The sequence below is a fragment of the Antrostomus carolinensis genome, unplaced genomic scaffold (assembly GCF_000700745.2).
Source record: "Antrostomus carolinensis isolate BGI_N321 unplaced genomic scaffold, ASM70074v2 scaffold131, whole genome shotgun sequence".
NCBI classification, from domain to species: Eukaryota; Metazoa; Chordata; class Aves; order Caprimulgiformes; family Caprimulgidae; genus Antrostomus; species Antrostomus carolinensis.
This window is the reverse complement of record NW_010291759.1, coordinates 23945-42049: the sequence shown is the minus strand read 5'-3', so window position 1 is coordinate 42049 and position 18105 is coordinate 23945. Positions and strand designations below refer to the sequence as shown.

At 38.4% G+C, this 18105-nt stretch overlaps 1 protein-coding gene across 1 annotated transcript in view; it reads right to left on the bottom strand.

The window, feature by feature from the left end:
* Positions 1-634: 634 nt before the first annotated feature.
* LRIG3 (leucine rich repeats and immunoglobulin like domains 3) overlaps positions 635-18105 on the bottom strand; it is a gene marked incomplete at its 5' end in the record, with an annotated part of 34504 nt that continues 17033 nt past the window's right edge. Inside the window, 13 exons of the mRNA XM_010176700.1 lie at positions 635-1360; positions 4357-4632; positions 4725-4868; positions 5961-6119; positions 6328-6780; positions 7389-7670; positions 8197-8517; positions 12517-12680; positions 14600-14671; positions 15043-15114; positions 15667-15747; positions 17109-17252; positions 17676-17819. Coding sequence (XP_010175002.1) covers positions 1116-1360; positions 4357-4632; positions 4725-4868; positions 5961-6119; positions 6328-6780; positions 7389-7670; positions 8197-8517; positions 12517-12680; positions 14600-14671; positions 15043-15114; positions 15667-15747; positions 17109-17252; positions 17676-17819 — 2557 coding nt within the window. The remainder of the gene's footprint in view (positions 1361-4356; positions 4633-4724; positions 4869-5960; positions 6120-6327; positions 6781-7388; positions 7671-8196; positions 8518-12516; positions 12681-14599; positions 14672-15042; positions 15115-15666; positions 15748-17108; positions 17253-17675; positions 17820-18105) is intronic.

Below are 18105 nucleotides of genomic sequence, written 5' to 3'. Positions count from 1 at the left end.
CCTACAACCAGAAAAGGGCACCTGAATAAGGAACACAGGCTAGGTTTATGGTTGGACTAGATGATCATAATGGTCTTTTCCAAACAAACTATTCTATGATTGTAGTTGGATTAGCTTCTCATTTTGGGCACGGAAGTGGTTGCAGAAGCAAAAAAGGAGCAGAAAAGGTATGGGGAAAAGCAAAGACTCAGACATGCACAGCATATTTGGCAAATGCTTAACACTAAGCCACTTAGAAAAGAGTGATGCCACTAGGCAGACATCCAGTGCCCTTTTTCTTCTTTTAGTAAATAGCTTGATGCGGATTAGCGCATCTACTGTGCGGACCCACCAGCAGATATGTGCACACTGTTTGCACGTAGGCAGGGGCAGACTGTTAGTACTACAGCCTTGTGTGCATGGAAACCGAGAATGTGTGCACAAACATCTGACCTTGGGAATTCACAAAGTGGAAGATTTGCATACTTATTTTGGTGCAAATAGCTTCAAGGTCCCTTATCAGCCACCATGAAACTGAGCATAATTAACACAGTAAATCCAGAGATACAAGTTTTAGTTAAATAAATGCAACAGAAGGCACCTGCACATTCCTCTGTCCACAAACACAATTCACATTTTTCATTCTTTATACACTAATGTGGGTCAGAGACCACATGGCAGCATATTTTATTAAAAGTAATGTGCAAATAAGATGCATGATACCTGCAAACAGCATGGAGTTTCCATTTGTAAAAAAGTACAAGTAACAGTACAAAATTAGAATGATTACTACGCACTTCAATAAAATGAAGTCTGACATAGAAATACACATACTGTATTATTTACACCATTAATTTACAAAAGATATTATTTGCATAAAACAAAGCTATAAAATAATTAGAAATATAGTATTTTTATAAGGAATGTTTTCCCTGTATAAAAACGTAGAGCACTTTGGCAATTATGCTTTATTTGAATAAAAATACATTTATTTGTTCTGAATTCTTAGTATCACATGGTTTCTTTCTTCCCTTCTTCATCTCCTTATTCCCTTTTTAAATAAAATTCCACACTGAGGTAGTAGCATGTTAAAGTAATTCTTTGGTTCCAGAAATCAACGGCAGGTCCAAAATGAGCTATGTATCCAAACCACAGGATTGGAAAGTCGAAGTCCTAAAGTTTTCAAAGGATTGTTTGTAAGTATAAATGTTATTTTCTCCTCTAGAAACTGTCCTTTCCTTTTCATCTTCATCTGCTTCTACATCAAAGTCCAATGAGGCATGAGAATTATTATGGGGGGTTTTTGGCTGGCAATTTGCTGGCTGTCTACAACTTGAAAGAGAGTCCAGCTGAGGCCTCCATAAAGGCTTTCCAAATGTTCCTGAAAGACAGTAAGTGAGTAAGTAAGTACAGAAATATTGATGCTTGCAGTTTTGTGTCTCACTGAAGGCTGCATGTTACAATGTGCGCCAAGGACTGACAACAAGCAAAAGTTCACTAAAGTGAGATTTTACTTAACTGTTATTTTACCCCTTGAAAGTAAACATCACAAGCATAAGGCAAGATTCTGCCACCTGAGACACTAAAATCATTTCCAAAGTAAACGTACAGCCACACACAACTTAATTACTTTTGTTTTCATGACTACTCCCAGGCCCATTTTTCTTTGAGGAGGGTGGTGAGAGGCAAGGTGGGGACGCAGACCAAACTGCAAACACATCACAAAACACTTTCTAATACAAAAGTCAGAACAGTCTCCCTGTTTTGTTCTTCTGTGAACGAACAGCACGTGAAATCTGCTATGCAGTTCAGCAAAAATTAAAAAACACCCCCCCCCCAACAAATCAAAACATGTATAGAGGTATGTATCATCTTCCCACTGTGCAATCTAAATGCTAAAGCTGGCTAACATCTCCTGTTAATAATAAAGGTCCTGCCAGTCAAATTCTCTATTCACACCTGCTCATCTCTCTGTCCAAAACTGGCTAGAACAGACGTAGCCCAAAGAGAATTTGGCATTTCAGTTGAATCTTTATTAATAATTTTCTGGATTCATTAGCCAGAAAGTAATTAGTGTGCCTATGTCACTCTTCACCATTGTGAAGGTGTTAGCGTCAAACCCTGTGAAACAGGGCTTTCTCTTTTTTCTCTGAAGAAAGTGTATGGCTGTTGCAAGTCATAGTGTCTGTAAGTGACACTTAAGACTTATTTTCAGAGGACACAGGCTGCTTTTGAAGAACTCTGTTTTTATCAATAACTTAATACAAACAATTAATAAATTTTACACCCAAAGTATCATACTTCTAGTTTTGCTTAGTTGCTAGAAGCAAATTTTTCATGTAAAACTGTAATCTGAGAAGTTACTAAAAGTGGATTTGGACAAGGGCCATATTTACATCAATCATTTGTAGAGCAATTTTGCTCCTAACACAAAAGATGTGCCTCACAGCACCAAAGCTACAAATGAAACCTGTTTTAAAAAAACCATCCAAGCTGTGAACTTTCTGGCTCATGCATCAACAGTGGCGCTGCTAATGCCAGCTGTCTCCTTCATTGTGACTGTAGAGGCAAAAGGATGGCTGAATTTGAAGATGATGCTGAAGAAGTGAAACCACAACAAAACAGAAGAAACCTATCAACTTCTTCCACAGCCACCACCTCCAAGGTCTAACCATCGGCTCTCTGAGTGAAGAGTGCTAACGTTTATGAAGCATCCAATGCAATGTTGATGCCACTTGGGTGGGTAGTAGCTCAGAGAACTGACTGAAGTAGCTCTGCATAGATTTTTAGGGCAGAAAGGGGAATACGAGCCCATGAGGTTGCATTAACTCCTGGGTATACCCACACAGAGTAGGACTACTTTCTGCAGGAGACGTGGTAAAGCCCTACCTGCACAGTCCCACCACAGAAATAGTGGCAGGCAGCCAGGAGAACGTGTGTAGTCCTAGAGCCTCTGCCAGATGTCACAGCATCTGCAATGTTTTAGAGTCCAAACATCTGGCTTTCGAAAGGGGGAAACTTCAGAGCTTGTACCTCCCTCCCCACCTCCTGAGAACAAAGAGCCCAGCAAAGCACATTCTCCCAGGTCTCTTCATAGAGCCAGCAGACCCAACCATGCTGATGCACCAGCTGGGAGACAATCCACAGTACCAGGGCTGCACTTGGCTCTCAGATATCACAGGGATGAAAGAAGTATACCGGTTTATACGTGTTTTCAACCAACCAACCAAAATTTAGGGAACCTCAAAGGTAAAGCAATGCTTTTCTCCTTCCTCTCACCTCAACTTGCAATCTGGATTGAAATCATAATCCCTGAAGTAAGCTTCAGGAACTCTTCTGTCATACACACCACGAGAAAGTAAGACAAAAGAGCTGCTCCACAGTGTCTTACTTTGAAGGGTAAACAGTTCTGGCTTACTATGTTATGCCATCTGCCACTGCAGTTCAAGTCTTCCCACCTGCCCTGAGCCCTCCTGGGACCTTGTACATCTTCTGCCTATCATGCAAAACTTTTGGTACACCTGAAGTTTGTTAGGGTGTATTTAAATAAGTATCTCAACATTTATGGAAATTTACCAGTTATACTAAGATAAAAGATAAGAATCGTACCACTGATGAGATTTTTACGTAAGCATGATCTATTAAGACCTCATGGTAATCTAAATATGCTCAATACGCAGTTTTGCTGTAATTACTTTTCTGTTCCTGAACTTCAAACATTTGGGACGTTGTCTCCAACAGTCCTTAGAAGTCAGGTTTCCTGAGAAGCAGAAGAGCTCACAGTTATACTCAGAGGCAAACCACCTCACTGGACTACCACATTTGACATGAGGACTCCTTTGACATATGTCAGTTCTGCTTCTGACCAAACCCCAGGCTGCTCCCTTTTTAACACAGGATACAGCCCATCTCCTGGCTAACCCCTAGTAGGATCCAGAGGGCACATGAATTCTGGGGCATCTAACTGTCCTCATGCACTGCAGTGGAAAGAGAGCAAGCCTATGTGTACAGTTCAATCTGTAAGCCTTAAAAAATAGATACTGCAGTATCACAAATTACTCAGGGAGGTAGAGAAAGGAAGAAAGTCAGAAGACAAGAACATATGCAAAACATCAAGGACAGCTCTCAAACTGTCCTTCCTCAGCTACTTCCTGTCTTTCTTCTCCTCATTTCTTAAGTATTTATATTCCATGTTCTGTATTATCTTACCAAATACATGGACACCCGCAAAAAGAAGCCCATGCAAAACTGCACAAAATTAGTTATTTCACAATGGTAGCTATATGAGCATCTAAACAGTACTAAAGAATTACCTATTGGGGGGGGGGGGGAAAGCTGAGAAATCAGTTTTACTTAGTGTTAGAAGTTAGACCATACCCATGAAAGTGCTGTTACTGATAATAGATGATGGTTCCAAACTTCTGCTTAAATCCAATGTGTCTGAGTTGGGACTTTTGCTTTTTAGCCCACTTCCTTCATTTTGAGTATAAATGGAGTTAATCAATTTGCTACTTGTAGCCTGCATCCCAATAATGCCAACATACTGGTCAAAGGGATCTTCCAGTGGAGGTGAGTATTGATAGCACTCCTTTTTCTTTAAATATGCAGACTCATAAGGGTCCAGGCATGCTGTTCTTTGGTCAGGGCTGCAACCTAAAGAAAATGAAAAATTGTCTTTACATGGATTGATCATAGTACAAGATCAAATTAGGACTAAAACTCCCTTCCCCGCCCCTGCAACTTACTTGCACTGTATGCTTCAAAGGCCTCAGAGCCATATGTGTTTCCTTTTAAATACAATGTCCCTGAAGTCCCCAGATAGTGGCATAGGAATGGATCAGCAACACCCTCCAAGTCAGTTTCACTGCCATTATCTAGATGGCAAATGCCTTAAAAATAAAATTGATGTGTCAGTGCATGGTCTGGTTTTAAGCTTCAGCTTAAAGTTTCTTGAGTAAGTTTTGTTCTTTAAAGAACCTTGTCTGTTCAACTAAATTTCATAATGTATTTAGAGCTTGCTTAAGTTTAACCCAACCTTTTGATGAGAACTCTAATTCTAGCAAGTGTTCAATTAATTAACAGAGAATGTGTCACACTTTGCATCATTATAAAGTCCCTGGATAACAGAGCAAATCCAATCACAGTGATCAGAATCAGGGACCTCCTTCCTCTAAAGCACTGGAAGCCACGCTCATGGTCTGTCATGCAGCCACCTTTTGGAGCACAGAGTGCTAATGAGAAAGTAGCAAGTGTAAGAATCTGAAGGAGTCACTGGTTGCTCAAACAGCAATATGGACTTTCAGCTCAATGGTTCCCAAAAACTGTGGACATCATCTGTGGTTCTTCCTCCACAAAGAAGCTGCTTCTCTCACTACCCTACAACTGCAGAACTATCTCGCTACTGCTCCATTCCTACTTGCCCCAACTCCTGACTGTATCTCAACCCCAATCCCTTCCCAGCAAGGTGCCTTTTCCTCCCTAACCCAGGTACATTCTGGATTCTCAAAGGACAGACGTATAAGTGTTAAATACCGTAAATTTTAACTGAAGTCACCTTAAATCCCTTCTTGACTCTAACCCTAATGACTTTTCTAACAAAAGTTTAATCAGTTGTATTATACTAAAGCTACTATGGGTGGTATTACCACCCATCCCTGACATACCATTAAAAGCATTTTCATGCTGTAACAGAGGGAGACATGCTATTCTAATTCCTTCTGAACACTCTTGTTTTGGAAATGTGATCAGTTTAAATTTACCCTTGAGACCAGAGAACTCCATGATTTAAGCAAAGCCATAACATCATTTGGATGAACAGAACAAAGTTTCTCTTATTATCTCATTGAACTGACCACAAGCAATAAATTTCACATCCTCTCAAACTTCAGAAAAGACATTTCTTTAGTGTTATTTCTATTAGTTGGAAAGACAATAGGCAAACTACAGCTACATGGAAAATCTGCTTAACATTTTACACTTACCATTACTGTCCCTCTGCTGCAAGAAATACCCTCCCACAGAGGATGTGAGGAACTGATGATGACTGCCATTTTCAGATGAACCATAAACATCCTGCCTTTCAGCCAGCGTTCCCTGGGATGACAGGTAACTTGGAATGTCAGCAGGCAAATTTGTTTCATCTGTGGGGAAGCAAAACACACACAAAAGCCATAAGCATACTTCAGAGTTTGTAGAAGCATTTTTAAACTTGTCAGCAAAGCACTGAAGGTAACAAGTAATTCATTCTTCTGAATGAGTCAAAGCACACAAATGTTCCTACAATAAAGTCATTGCAAAGCAACCACAAACATTTTTTTCCTTTCCAAGTCAAACCTTCAGTTTACACACCTGTATTTGTGATGCTGCAATCTTCATTCCTCCTTCTGGTGTGGTAGATGATGACCACCCACACCAAGGAAGTGCCCACCACACAGCATACCACAGCTATGATCACAATGCCAACTGTGGCCCATCCATCATCATCAAGTGATGGAGCAATGTTTTGAGGAGAATCACAGGTGGGAGTAGGAATTACATTAAGACGGATGTTGCCTCGTTCCGTTCCAAGCGTATTAGACATTTCACAAGTGTATTTCCCAGCATCTTCTACATCTGTATCCACAATAATTAGTAACTGATTGCCAGCAGCAAAGAAATGTCTTTCCGTTACCATGAGAGGGCTGTCATCCTTAGTCCAGTTCAGCCGGGGTGGAGGACTACCGCCAGCAATACACTGCAAGACTGCAGTTTCACCTTTGGTTACAGTTCGATCCAGCAAAGGCCGCAAAAATGATGGTGTTTCTGAAAAGAAAGCATAAGCCTTATATTGTAAATAACCTTGCAAGAATGGGAACATGTCCATCTCCTTGACTGCTCAAGAGGAAAAGCTAAATTAAATGCATCAGTAAGGCCTAATGAAGCTTACTTTCATTCTCAGAAAAAACATAATCAAGGAACGTGAACTTAAGAGCCTACAGTTTACCTGTCAATTGATCAGATCTAGATGCTTGATTACCTTAGAAGGTAAAAATGTCAAATCATACGTGCAGAGAACTAGATTAAAAATAGTTAACAAAATATCAGGAAACTAAAATGTTAAACAAAATCTCCTGTCTCTAAAGAAAAATAACAGCCCCTTTCCCTTCACCCCCTGCATATCAGACACTGTGTACACACTGGAGAAACATAACTAACTTCTGTTATTTTGCATTGTAATAGTGACTGCATGCTGGAGTACATATCTCCAAGCTATAACTATGTGACAATACAAATTATGTCAGACTATTTTTTTTTTCTTTACAACACTTTCATAACAACGCTATTTTTAATCAGCTGATGATGAATTTAAAAGTACCCGGCAACAGTTTTGTTCAAGGAGATTATGCCATCAAGGATTGACCATGTCTTACCTAGTACTGTTAACGTTGCGTTAGCAGAAATGCTTCCAGCAGTGTTTTGAGCTGTACAGCTATAAACACCTGTGTCCTCAATCTTTACATCAACAATAAAGAATACATCATCTTCAGGCATGACATGCATACGCCTCTTCCGTGCTGCAGGAAAATCTGTTCCACCATCTTTTTGCCAAGCAATCTGTGGGACAGGATGCCCAACTGCAGCACACTCCAAACGTGCCATTGCCCCAGCACGAATGGTTAAGTCCATGGGGATCTTTGTAAACGAAGGCAGCACTAAAGAAAAGTTAGTGACACCAAAATGAATAAATTAAACATACTTTTCCTTTTTTGCACAGCATATTATTAACACTCTTCTTAGGCCTAAAAATGAGGGAGAAGCATATAACCTAAATTTATCAGTAGCCAGTAAAGAGAAAGGGGGGGAGCTGTGACGTATGAGACCGCCTAGATCAAAACCTCATTTCTGCTAACTCCTCCTACATGACCTCTCCGTAGTACCTTGAAACAGGGTATACACTTACCTCCTTTGAAAAAAAGATTAATATTTTCCCATCTTGTTACGTAGCTTTTGTCAGATTTACTATGAATTGGGTCTGTTAATAATTTTTTCCTATATTGTGGTTCAGCACAATGGGGCCAGGTATAAAACTGAAGGGTGACTTTGGAACTAGATACATTTTAAGAAATAATCTCAGCTTATTAAGGGATCTTCTAAAAGACACAGACGATGGGAATGGAAAAAACTGTGTTTATGTATCTTGATTAAAATCAGTCCAAAAGCAAAAAGTAACATACTTACTGTTCACTGTAAGTTTGGCTTTGACAGAGTAGGATGAACCAAAATGATTTGAAATAACACACTGGTATTTCCCTTCATTACTGAATTCAACATTGCGCAGTCGAAGGATGGTAGTGTACTCCATCACTTCACCGCCCTGTGCCCGGAGGTGCGCATAATTCTCCATTTCAGCATCTTGCAGTAATTCATTGTCTTTCTTCCATGCAAAAGTCATTGGGGAATCACTGCTGCTGGCTGCCGAACATACAAAACTCAAATTGGTGCCTCTGACTGCTGACTGGGTTTCTGGCTGGACAGTGATCTGTGGTTTAGGAAAATCATCTGCATAGAAGACAGAAAAAGAAGAAGTAACACAGAAGAAGAGGAAAAAAAAACATAAAACAACATATACGAGGCCTGAGGACTCTTTTTAGAAAGGGTCTGTAAGCCTTGTTTTATTGGTTTGAGAGAAGAGTCAGATAAGTATTTATAAAATGGATATGCAATGCTTTCATTTTAAATTTCACTAGCTTTAGGGCATTTAAAGATGCCATATTTATGAATTTATTGTGTCAAGTAATCTCTTACTGAAGAGAATGCACATTTAAAAGCAGACTGTATGTACAGTTTGTTCAACAGCAGCACTAAAGAGGAGAGAACTACCCCCTGACATCCATAAGAACTACTCTTAATGTCAGTCATGAAGCTTACCCTTCATCTTTACACCACCTCAGGCTGCTCTGAGTTTTTCTTTATTGAAAGCATAGCTCTTTTGCCATCAGAAACGGCAAGTTAAAGTTGAGGGTTTTCCCCAAACTCACAAAAAACAATCAAGTACAGAAGTCATTGTTCCAGTGATTTGCAGCTGTTTGGTCTACCTTACAAACACAACAGTGCTGAAAATCCCTTAAGCAGGGCAGCACACAAGATTTTCAAGAGATTAGTTTCTGGAGGTCCCTTTACTATTGGGAAGTTACTTTAAAAGTGCCATTTTGTGACTTTACAGAACTAGTTGCCTTCTGAACTATTTATTCTGTCAATTGCATGCATACTGCACCTACAAAAGGAGTGTGCAATTAAATGCTTAGTCTCCCAAAAGCAAAAGCTTTAGTGTATTCCCAGCTTCCAAGATGTCTCCTACCTCCTGACAAAGACACAGGCCCAAATTTCACAGGCGCTGCAGGAAAAGCCCTGGACCCCAACCGGGCTCCTTGGGGGATTGGACTAGATGATTTTTAGAGGTCCCTTCCAATCCCTAACATTCATTCCGTGATTCTGTGATACTGCAGACCCTGCCTGCACTGCAGTCAGGGTTTTACCTAGTCCTTTTGCCTTCTAATGTCTAATCTGTTTGGGAACAACATACCAGGGTCAAAGCATAATTTCCTTGAAGAACTGCCACACTGCATGTCACAAAATAAAATAGGACATGCAAATAGCCTGAACTTGAGCTGTTTGCAGAACACTTGTAAGTCTGGAGCTGCGCTCCAGCAACAGGGCAACATGGATCCCTCAATCTGGGACCCTAAGCATGGGCCGAAAGAATTTCCCAGGCCAATTGGTTTTCATGTTTCATATTCATGACTTAAGCCCTCCATGTTAAACTATACCATTTGAATATTGAGTTGACAGCTATCCCTGTGTAAAGTCAATGGAACTAAGTAAAACATTATAAATACTTAAATTTGCCTTGTGAAAGGACAGGACAACCTGCTTCATTCTGTTTTAGTTGTATTATCAATGGAATAACAAAGTATTTTAAAACATTGGTTATTTGGCAGGAAGGGGGGATGAAAAGGTCACTTGGACACTTGCCTAAAACATGTTTTCCTCTAATATATTTAGGATGACTCCCTCCTATCTTCTAGCTGTTTTCAAAACAGTAATTTCGCACAATTTAGAGGATTTATACACTCTCATAAATTATACATAATAGATTATTTTTATTTCAAATAGGAATTAACACACTCCTCTTGAAGATTCTATAAAAGCTAAAGTGGCCATCGTAAACCTACAAGGCAAGGTGTGTACACCCAAATGTCTAGTGATGGCACACTTCAAAGATTTAATGAACAGTGAAACACTCATTGATTGTATTAAGAGATTCTAGTTACTTGTACATGACAATTACTTTACATATTAAATGTAACAACTTACTCTTAGTACACCTCTTCTTGGTAATATATCTTAAAGGTTTTGAAACTAATTCATTAAAAATGGCATTTAGCAGCTAAAAGAAAGATCATGATCCCCCAAGGTTTAACAGATAAGAAATATATATTTAAATCCCCCAATTTAAATATCTACTTCATACATACTCCACTAGCTATTCTGTAATCTGTAATTCCCTGAACTATGTCAATTTTTCCTTTTCATCAGTAATTAGATTATGTACCATCTACTCATTATTTAACATTAATATATGAAACATTTGACTGCTAATAGGAAGGGAGAAAACAACTTTTTTGTACACTAATTTATATTCTGTGCTTGCTTTCCCACTGAATAAAAGGGTGAGTGGCAAAGTAAAAATTAAGTAGTCATATTTCCTATGAGAGGAAAGTTATTGAGAAGACAAATATGGTTACTGTTTTGTCTCCAAAGAACGTAAAGTTTGAATTTTCTTTAGTAAGGAAAATAAAATGTATAAAACAAAAATACATGAAAACCAGTTAGCTTTTAATTTCCTGGTATTTTCACTTTGCTTTAAACAGAGAATCACAGAATTGTTTGGTTGTAAAAGACCTTTGATGTTATCAAGTCTACCTACCCACTACTAAACCATATCTCTCAGCCACCTCCCTAGGCAGCCCATTCCAGTGCCTGACAACCCTTTCAGTGAAGAAATTTTTCCTGGCGTCCAACCTATACCTCCCTTGGTGCTACTTGAGGCCATTTCCTCTTGTCCTATCAATTATTACTCGGGAGAAGAGACACACACTGGCCTTGCTACAACCTCCTTTCAGGTAGCTGTAGACAGTGATAAGGTCTTCCCTCAGCCTCCTCTTCTCCAGGCTAAACAACCCCAGTTCCCTCAGTCGCTCCTCATAAGGCTTGGTCTCCAGCCTCTTCACCAGCTTTGTTGCCCTTCTAACATAACACATGGGGGATAATGAATGTTACTAAGCACACATAGGCAGATGGTATCACCTCAAATTCTCAAGTCTTAAAGGAAAAATATTTTACTAGCATTTACTATCTGGTGTACTGAAATACAAAATATCAATAGCATAAGTGTGGTAATCGGATGTTTTAAAATACAGTTTACATACAGGCGGTAACTTACATGTTCCAAATAATTTTTTAAGTCGACAACAAGCACACATGAAAAAGGTCAGAGTTGAGGCTATTGTAGCTATTTTACCTTCAAATTTTTCTCAGCTCCAGACTGATGGGAGTATGAAAATAATTTATAAATAATAAAAACAAAAAATTGCATCTTAAGTTTGCCAAAATATGTCTCACTTAAAAATGATAGTTGTGTAAACAATACCCATCTTTTAGATCTACAGGTATATAAATTTACCACCACAAACTATTGAGCTTTCCCTTGCACACTATGCTATGTATGCAAGCTGTATATGAATATACAGATAAATATAAATAAAAGTGTGGCCAGCAGGTCGAGGGAGGTGACCCTCCTCCTCTACTCTGCCCTGGTGAGGCCTCAACTGAAGTACTGTGTCCAGTTCTGGGCTCCCCAGTTCAAGAAGGACAAGGAACTACTGGACAGAGTCCAGCACAGGGCCACTAAGATGATTAGGGAACTGGAGCATCTACCGTGTGAGGCAAGGCTGAGAGACTTGGGTCTGTTTAGCCTGGGGAAGAGGAGGCTGAGGGAGGAAATCTCGTCAGTGCTTATAAATATATAAAGGGCAGGTGTCAGAAGGACGGAGTCAATCTCTTCTCAGTGATGTCCAGTGACAGCATAAGGGGCAATGGTCACAAACTGGAAAACAGGAGGTTCAACCTAAACATAAGGAAACACTTCCTTTACTGTGAGAGTAACAGAGCACTGGAACAGGCTGCCCAGAGAGGTTGTGGAGTCTCTGTCTCTGAGAACATTCAAAACCTGCCTGGATGTGTTCCTTTGTGATCTACTCTAGGTGATCCTGCCCTAGCAGGGGGGTTGGACTAGGTGATCTTCAGAGGTTCGTTCCAACCGTTCTGTGATTCTGTGAAAATCATAGAATCATAGAATGTTGTGAGTTGGAAGGGACCCACAATATTAAATCCTCTCAATTTTATTAGAAAAATCAAAACATATCAAAGAAACTACAACAAAAATCAATGCATTCAGCAAAATTCGTCTATGGAATGAGGAACAGAGGCTGTACTCACCACAGACAAACCCATCCAGGCTGACAGCAAAAATACTTCTCCCTTTCAGCAGCTGAGGATGGGCACAACTGGCATTTACAAAGCTCTGAAAGTTGTTCTCTGACATCCACTGTGGTAACCATTTTAACTGGCAGTCACACAAGAGACTCGATGTGTTGAAGTGCCTAAGAAAAATCAAGTACATTCAAAGTCTATTGCTTGTTTTTTCTGTTTGTAATACAGATGTATATGAGCACATAACAGTAACAAAACTAATTTTTTAGGCTAAATACACAAGAGAAAGACAGCAATGTTCTTTAGGTCAGATGAGGTAACATCATTGTCCCGACTCCTACATTCTAAAAAGCAGATACGTTATCCCAGACTCCCAGCTTCTGCTACAAAGATGAGTCCAGGCAGTCAGACATGTTTGTTGTGTATAAACTACAGTGAGCACACAGAATGGGCACGTAGGCGAACAGTCTAGAAAGGGAAGTGCTCTGGAAGCTAACATGACAATTTTATTCCCTTATTTCCATTTCAGTCAGAATTTATTGTGGGGAAGATATTTAAAAACGGGAGTGGGGAGACGAAGAATAGTCAGGTGTTATCAGCCTACCTAACCTATGTGAATAGCTACACTCGCAGAAGGGTTAAAAAAAAATCAGAAAGCAAAGGGATGCTTCTACGCTAGAATCAGTAGTTGAAGTAGGAAGAGTTTTCAGTTTTGGCTAAAAACTCAGAATCATTCTTAAAAAAACATATTCAAAAACACAATCAGTAAGAAAATTTCATACTGAGATGAAACAGGTCCTCTTCACTGAAGATCTAGGGGCATTCTTAAGAGGCAGAGAAACCACAGCATTTTTTGCTACCCCAATGCAGTGGGTATCTGTCGTATTATTTTCAGATTTACTCTCTAGGGGCCTCAGGTTAAAATTACTAGATGGGATATTTATACTAAACAATCTTACTTTTGGGAAAGTACTTTCTACCATCCGTCTACATATTCCTCAGACATAGTGGATGTCTACCAGGTGTTGCAAACAAAGCACAGAAAAAAAAAACCTCCAACAAATCTTAAATAGTTCTTTCATTAAAGTGTTCAGAATCTGGTATCTTGTAGCATCTTACACCTCCTGGAGTAGTGTTAGCCTGTCATTTCACCACATTTGATGACTCTGCAATCAATCCCTAATTATCAGCACTGTGCTCCCACTGTTTCTCTTGTGCCAATTCTATGAAATACACAAGACTCCTCGTTGCTTTCTCTATAGCACCCAACATGGAGTCATACAATAAGATGAGGTAGATAGAGAGCCATCTGCTAGGGTGATATTTGATAGGAGTCTGGAGAACTCAAATTAAAAACTCCAGAGAAGCTTCAGGCAGTTTCTACTCATGATGACAGCAGTATGTTTTTCTTATGCTTTACTTTGATGAGAAATTATCCACAGAGCAGCTCAGGACAACAGATCTGACTAGAGAAGGCTGATATGAAAAGAGAATACATAAGGTATATGTAAGAGGAAGAATTAGCTGTGCTCAAAACAGTGACAGTTTTTTGCTACAGAAAAAGAGGGTAATAGGGCAAAAACCCCCCAAAAAATTCACTAGAAGAATACATTCTTCCCAGTGACCGCTTCATGACTTCTCTGAAGATCTACCCCTTTGCTACTACAGGATAGAAGGATCCAATTACAAGCACTGTCAGCCAGGTCTTTATAAAAGAATTACAGCACTGCATTTCACTGGTCCAGTAAGCTTTAGCTCAGTGATAGCACTGCTGATCTTATAGCACATTACATCAAAGTCTCTCTTATCTAATAACTATTAAAGATCAGACAATTTAAAATAAGGACACCACATGTAGCAGAAAATGAACGCCTCCTATCCTACACTATCTCACTTAAATAGAGTCATCACATTAAAAAAAAAAAACAACCCACCACACAAATCACTGGCATACCCTTTTTACATGACTTCAGAGAGATTATAGTAGGAGTTGATCACTGCATCAGGCAACATCTTACAAGGCTTTTATTTATATATTTATATGGATATATACATTTAATAGAAGTTACGTTTTTAGATAGAAACTTACAATTCTTTGAGTTTCTTCATTTGTGAAAATGCATTTCCTTGAACTGACATAATTGCATTGTTACTTAGATCTCTAGGGGAAAAAAAAAAGAAAAAAACAACATTAGAGAAGGAAAGAGTAATTTATTAAACTGAACATATTTAAGACTCAAGGAAAAGTTGCTACCTTAGCGATATACAAAGGAACCCCTAGCTCAAAAAACAGAGATAGGATTAAGGAGTTTTATAGCATGCTTAACACATGACACTTCCTGCATTAATTCCAAAATTCATATTCATCATACCTGCAAAATAAAAGAATCTTCTCAAGATCATAGAAGCAAATAGGATAAGTGTACTTCATTCAAAGTCATAAGCAAAGCTCGTTAGTCTTACTTTTATTTTAATTATTATCAAAATTCATTTTTTCCAATGTTGGTTTAAATGTTAATTTCTACTACTTACAAGTGTTCAAGTGCATCCAAACCAGAAAATGCTTTCTTCGTAATAGATCTAATCCTGTTACCTTGGAGCATCCTGAAAAATATAAGTACATGATGCAAAAAAGATGCAATAAAATAGAAGCATTTTTATTCACCTATGTGAATAAACATCTAGATTTTACAGTGATTTTAGAATATGTTTAATGTGTACAGTTCAGTGATATGGATTACTCTAAATGTACACACATAGGCATCTTTTGATTTCATAGATGTGCATCTGAAAATTTCAACACAATGAAGCCACTTCCACTGCATGCTGCATTTCTTTATAAAAGACTATCCCTGTTACTATGTCTCTGTCATGTAACACACTTATTGCTATTATGGAAAACTCTCATTCTTTGAGAAATGTTCCCATAAACAGTAATAATATTTAAAATATTTCAGATTATTTTATTTGAAAAATCTAGAACTTGTATAGGAAAGCAACATTTTGTAGAGAACAAAACAGTAAGAGAGAAAAAAAAAAAATCACATAGGTTATGGAAAATATAATATCATTAAGTGTTGGGCTTGTCCCTTGAGACAAAAGTCTAAGCTAATTTTTTAATGGAATGATGAGATACAATATTGTAGCAATACTCACAGCTTCTTAAGCTTATCTAAGCCAGAGAAGGCACCATTCATATCTTCAATAGTCCATGATATTTCATTGTTTTTCAGATCCCTGTTTAAAAGGGAAGGGGAAATCAAACTACAAGAACTATTAAAAAGAACAAGGTATATACTTCTTCAAGAGCATGTATTATTTAAAACAAGTTCTAAAATAGTTTTCTGGTAAGTTCTTTTTTGTTTGTTTGTTTTTTAAAGAGAAGCTTTTTCTGATTAGCTATTTAATTTCAATTTTTACTAAGAGACTTTGACGATTATTAGTATTGTTTTCACTTAAAATTAAAAAGATCACAAACCCAACCATTTTAAGAACCGTTAGAAAACAAACCCACATTCCCCTACAAGGGTATTCAGATACAAGACTATCTTAAAAGAATGAGTGTCACAGGACAGGAAGGGATCAGACGTTGCCCTTTCAAAACAAAATACACTCATGCCTTTTTAAGTTCATATTAACACACAGAGAATACACAGAGATTTTTTTATTCATAAGAGTGAATCATTTTTATATCCTACAACATCCACAACACTAGCTTAATCATCTGTGAAGCGTAAAGATATTAGAGATTTGTGAGAACAGTGTGTCAGCAAAGGATGAACAGGGTAGGGCTAGAAGAGAGAAAAAAAAAAAAACCTAGGAGGAAAAGTTTAACACTTAATTCCTAGTCACCTCACAAGTCTCTGACTTCCTCTCTTTATGATCAATATCTGTCTACTTAAAAAACCCCAGCATACACCCCTCTGAATTGCATCTTTGCTAGATGCCCAAAGTATGAGTTTGTGAGCAAACCCCTGAAAGTAAAATGTTAGCACCCTTTTCAAAGCCTAGAGGGAAAGGCAACCACTTCATTCATCTGGCTAACAGATGGGTCAATGGTAAGCAATTGGCAGATTTTAACGAAGCAGAATATATTTAATTAGTTTACTTCTTTCTTCCCCTTCCTTTAAGAAATGCTTTAAGCATTCAAGCATTTTTTGAAATAGCAATTGCCCAGTCATGACAAGCATCAGTAGCCATAGTAATACACAGTTTTGAATTCTGTCTTCTTATTTCTACCACGAGGGAAAATGTTGATTCACTTGACACAAAACTATGATCCAGATCCCTAAAGCTGTACGTAGCAGTGCTCCTTGTTGCCTCTGAACGCAGACATGCCTTTCCCATAACAATGCTACTCAAAGTTCATATAATAATTACTACCATCCACTGTGCACAGCCTTAACGAAAGAAGTCCCCCCTCTTCCAACTATTCTGAAAAAAAAAAAAAAATCCTACTGTAAGAAAAACACATGCTGATCTGGGAAAGTCCACAAAAGGTTCTTATATAGTTCATATGAAAAAAAAAAAAAAAATCTATAGACACTGAGGATTTTTTTTAAGGTTTTTTACCTTAAAAACTGAGTTTGTCAACTTACAAAGTCTGTAGATTGGAAAGTCCCCGGAAGGCACAATCAGCAATGTAATTTACTTTGTTGTTTCCAATGTACAGTCCAACCAGCACACTTAAACCAACGAAGCTTGAATCATCTAACCTTGCTAAGTGATTGAACGTCAAATCTCTGCAAATTCAGGGGAAAAATGTATTTTAATGTTTATGCTGCAACACTTATTACCAGTTCAATCCAGGTGAATTTTTTTTTCTGGGGGGAAGAGGGGTGGGATTTTTTCCCTTACAACTATCACAAAACCTACTACATAATTTCTGACCACACAGCTTGTGTATCATTTCTGACAATTCACAAATTATTGCAGGATGAGTTTCTTTAATTTGAAAATGACTGTGTTACAGCTGCCATAGCGAAATGAAGCAGTCATGGTTGGCTTCACCTTCTTTCAACAAAATATAACTGTCTCTCATACAAAAAAAAAATTGTTGTCACTTTGGAAACTTTTTTATGAAAAATTCACAGATCAGTGGTAAGAAGTTCATACTTTGGTGTGTACTGGGCTTTCAAAACTGGAATAGAATAAAAGCTACTCACAGCTCACTGAGTTTTTGGCAAAATTCCCAGGCATCAGGACTGATCCTGCTGATGGCATTTTGGCTGAGATGGAGTTGCTGCAGCATCAGCAAGCCATAAAGCCAACCTTTGGTTACCTCAGTTAAGTTGTTATGGTCCAGCTGCCTACAAACACATACAAACAGATAAAAGGCATAAGGTTCAGAAACTCAGCGGCGTGCGCGCTTTGCCACAGGTCCACATCTGACTTTATGGCACTGGCTAGATAGCTGCAGTCTATTTACATTTAGAGTTGTATGCAAGCATTCAGAACATGCCGTACTACACTTCCACCAATGACTGCCTGCCGCTTTTCAAGCCACACTGGAACAATTTAATTGAAAAACATCTTTAAATTTATCAAGCAATTCTATTCATTTTGTGCAATTCTACTTAATACGTTATCAGCAGA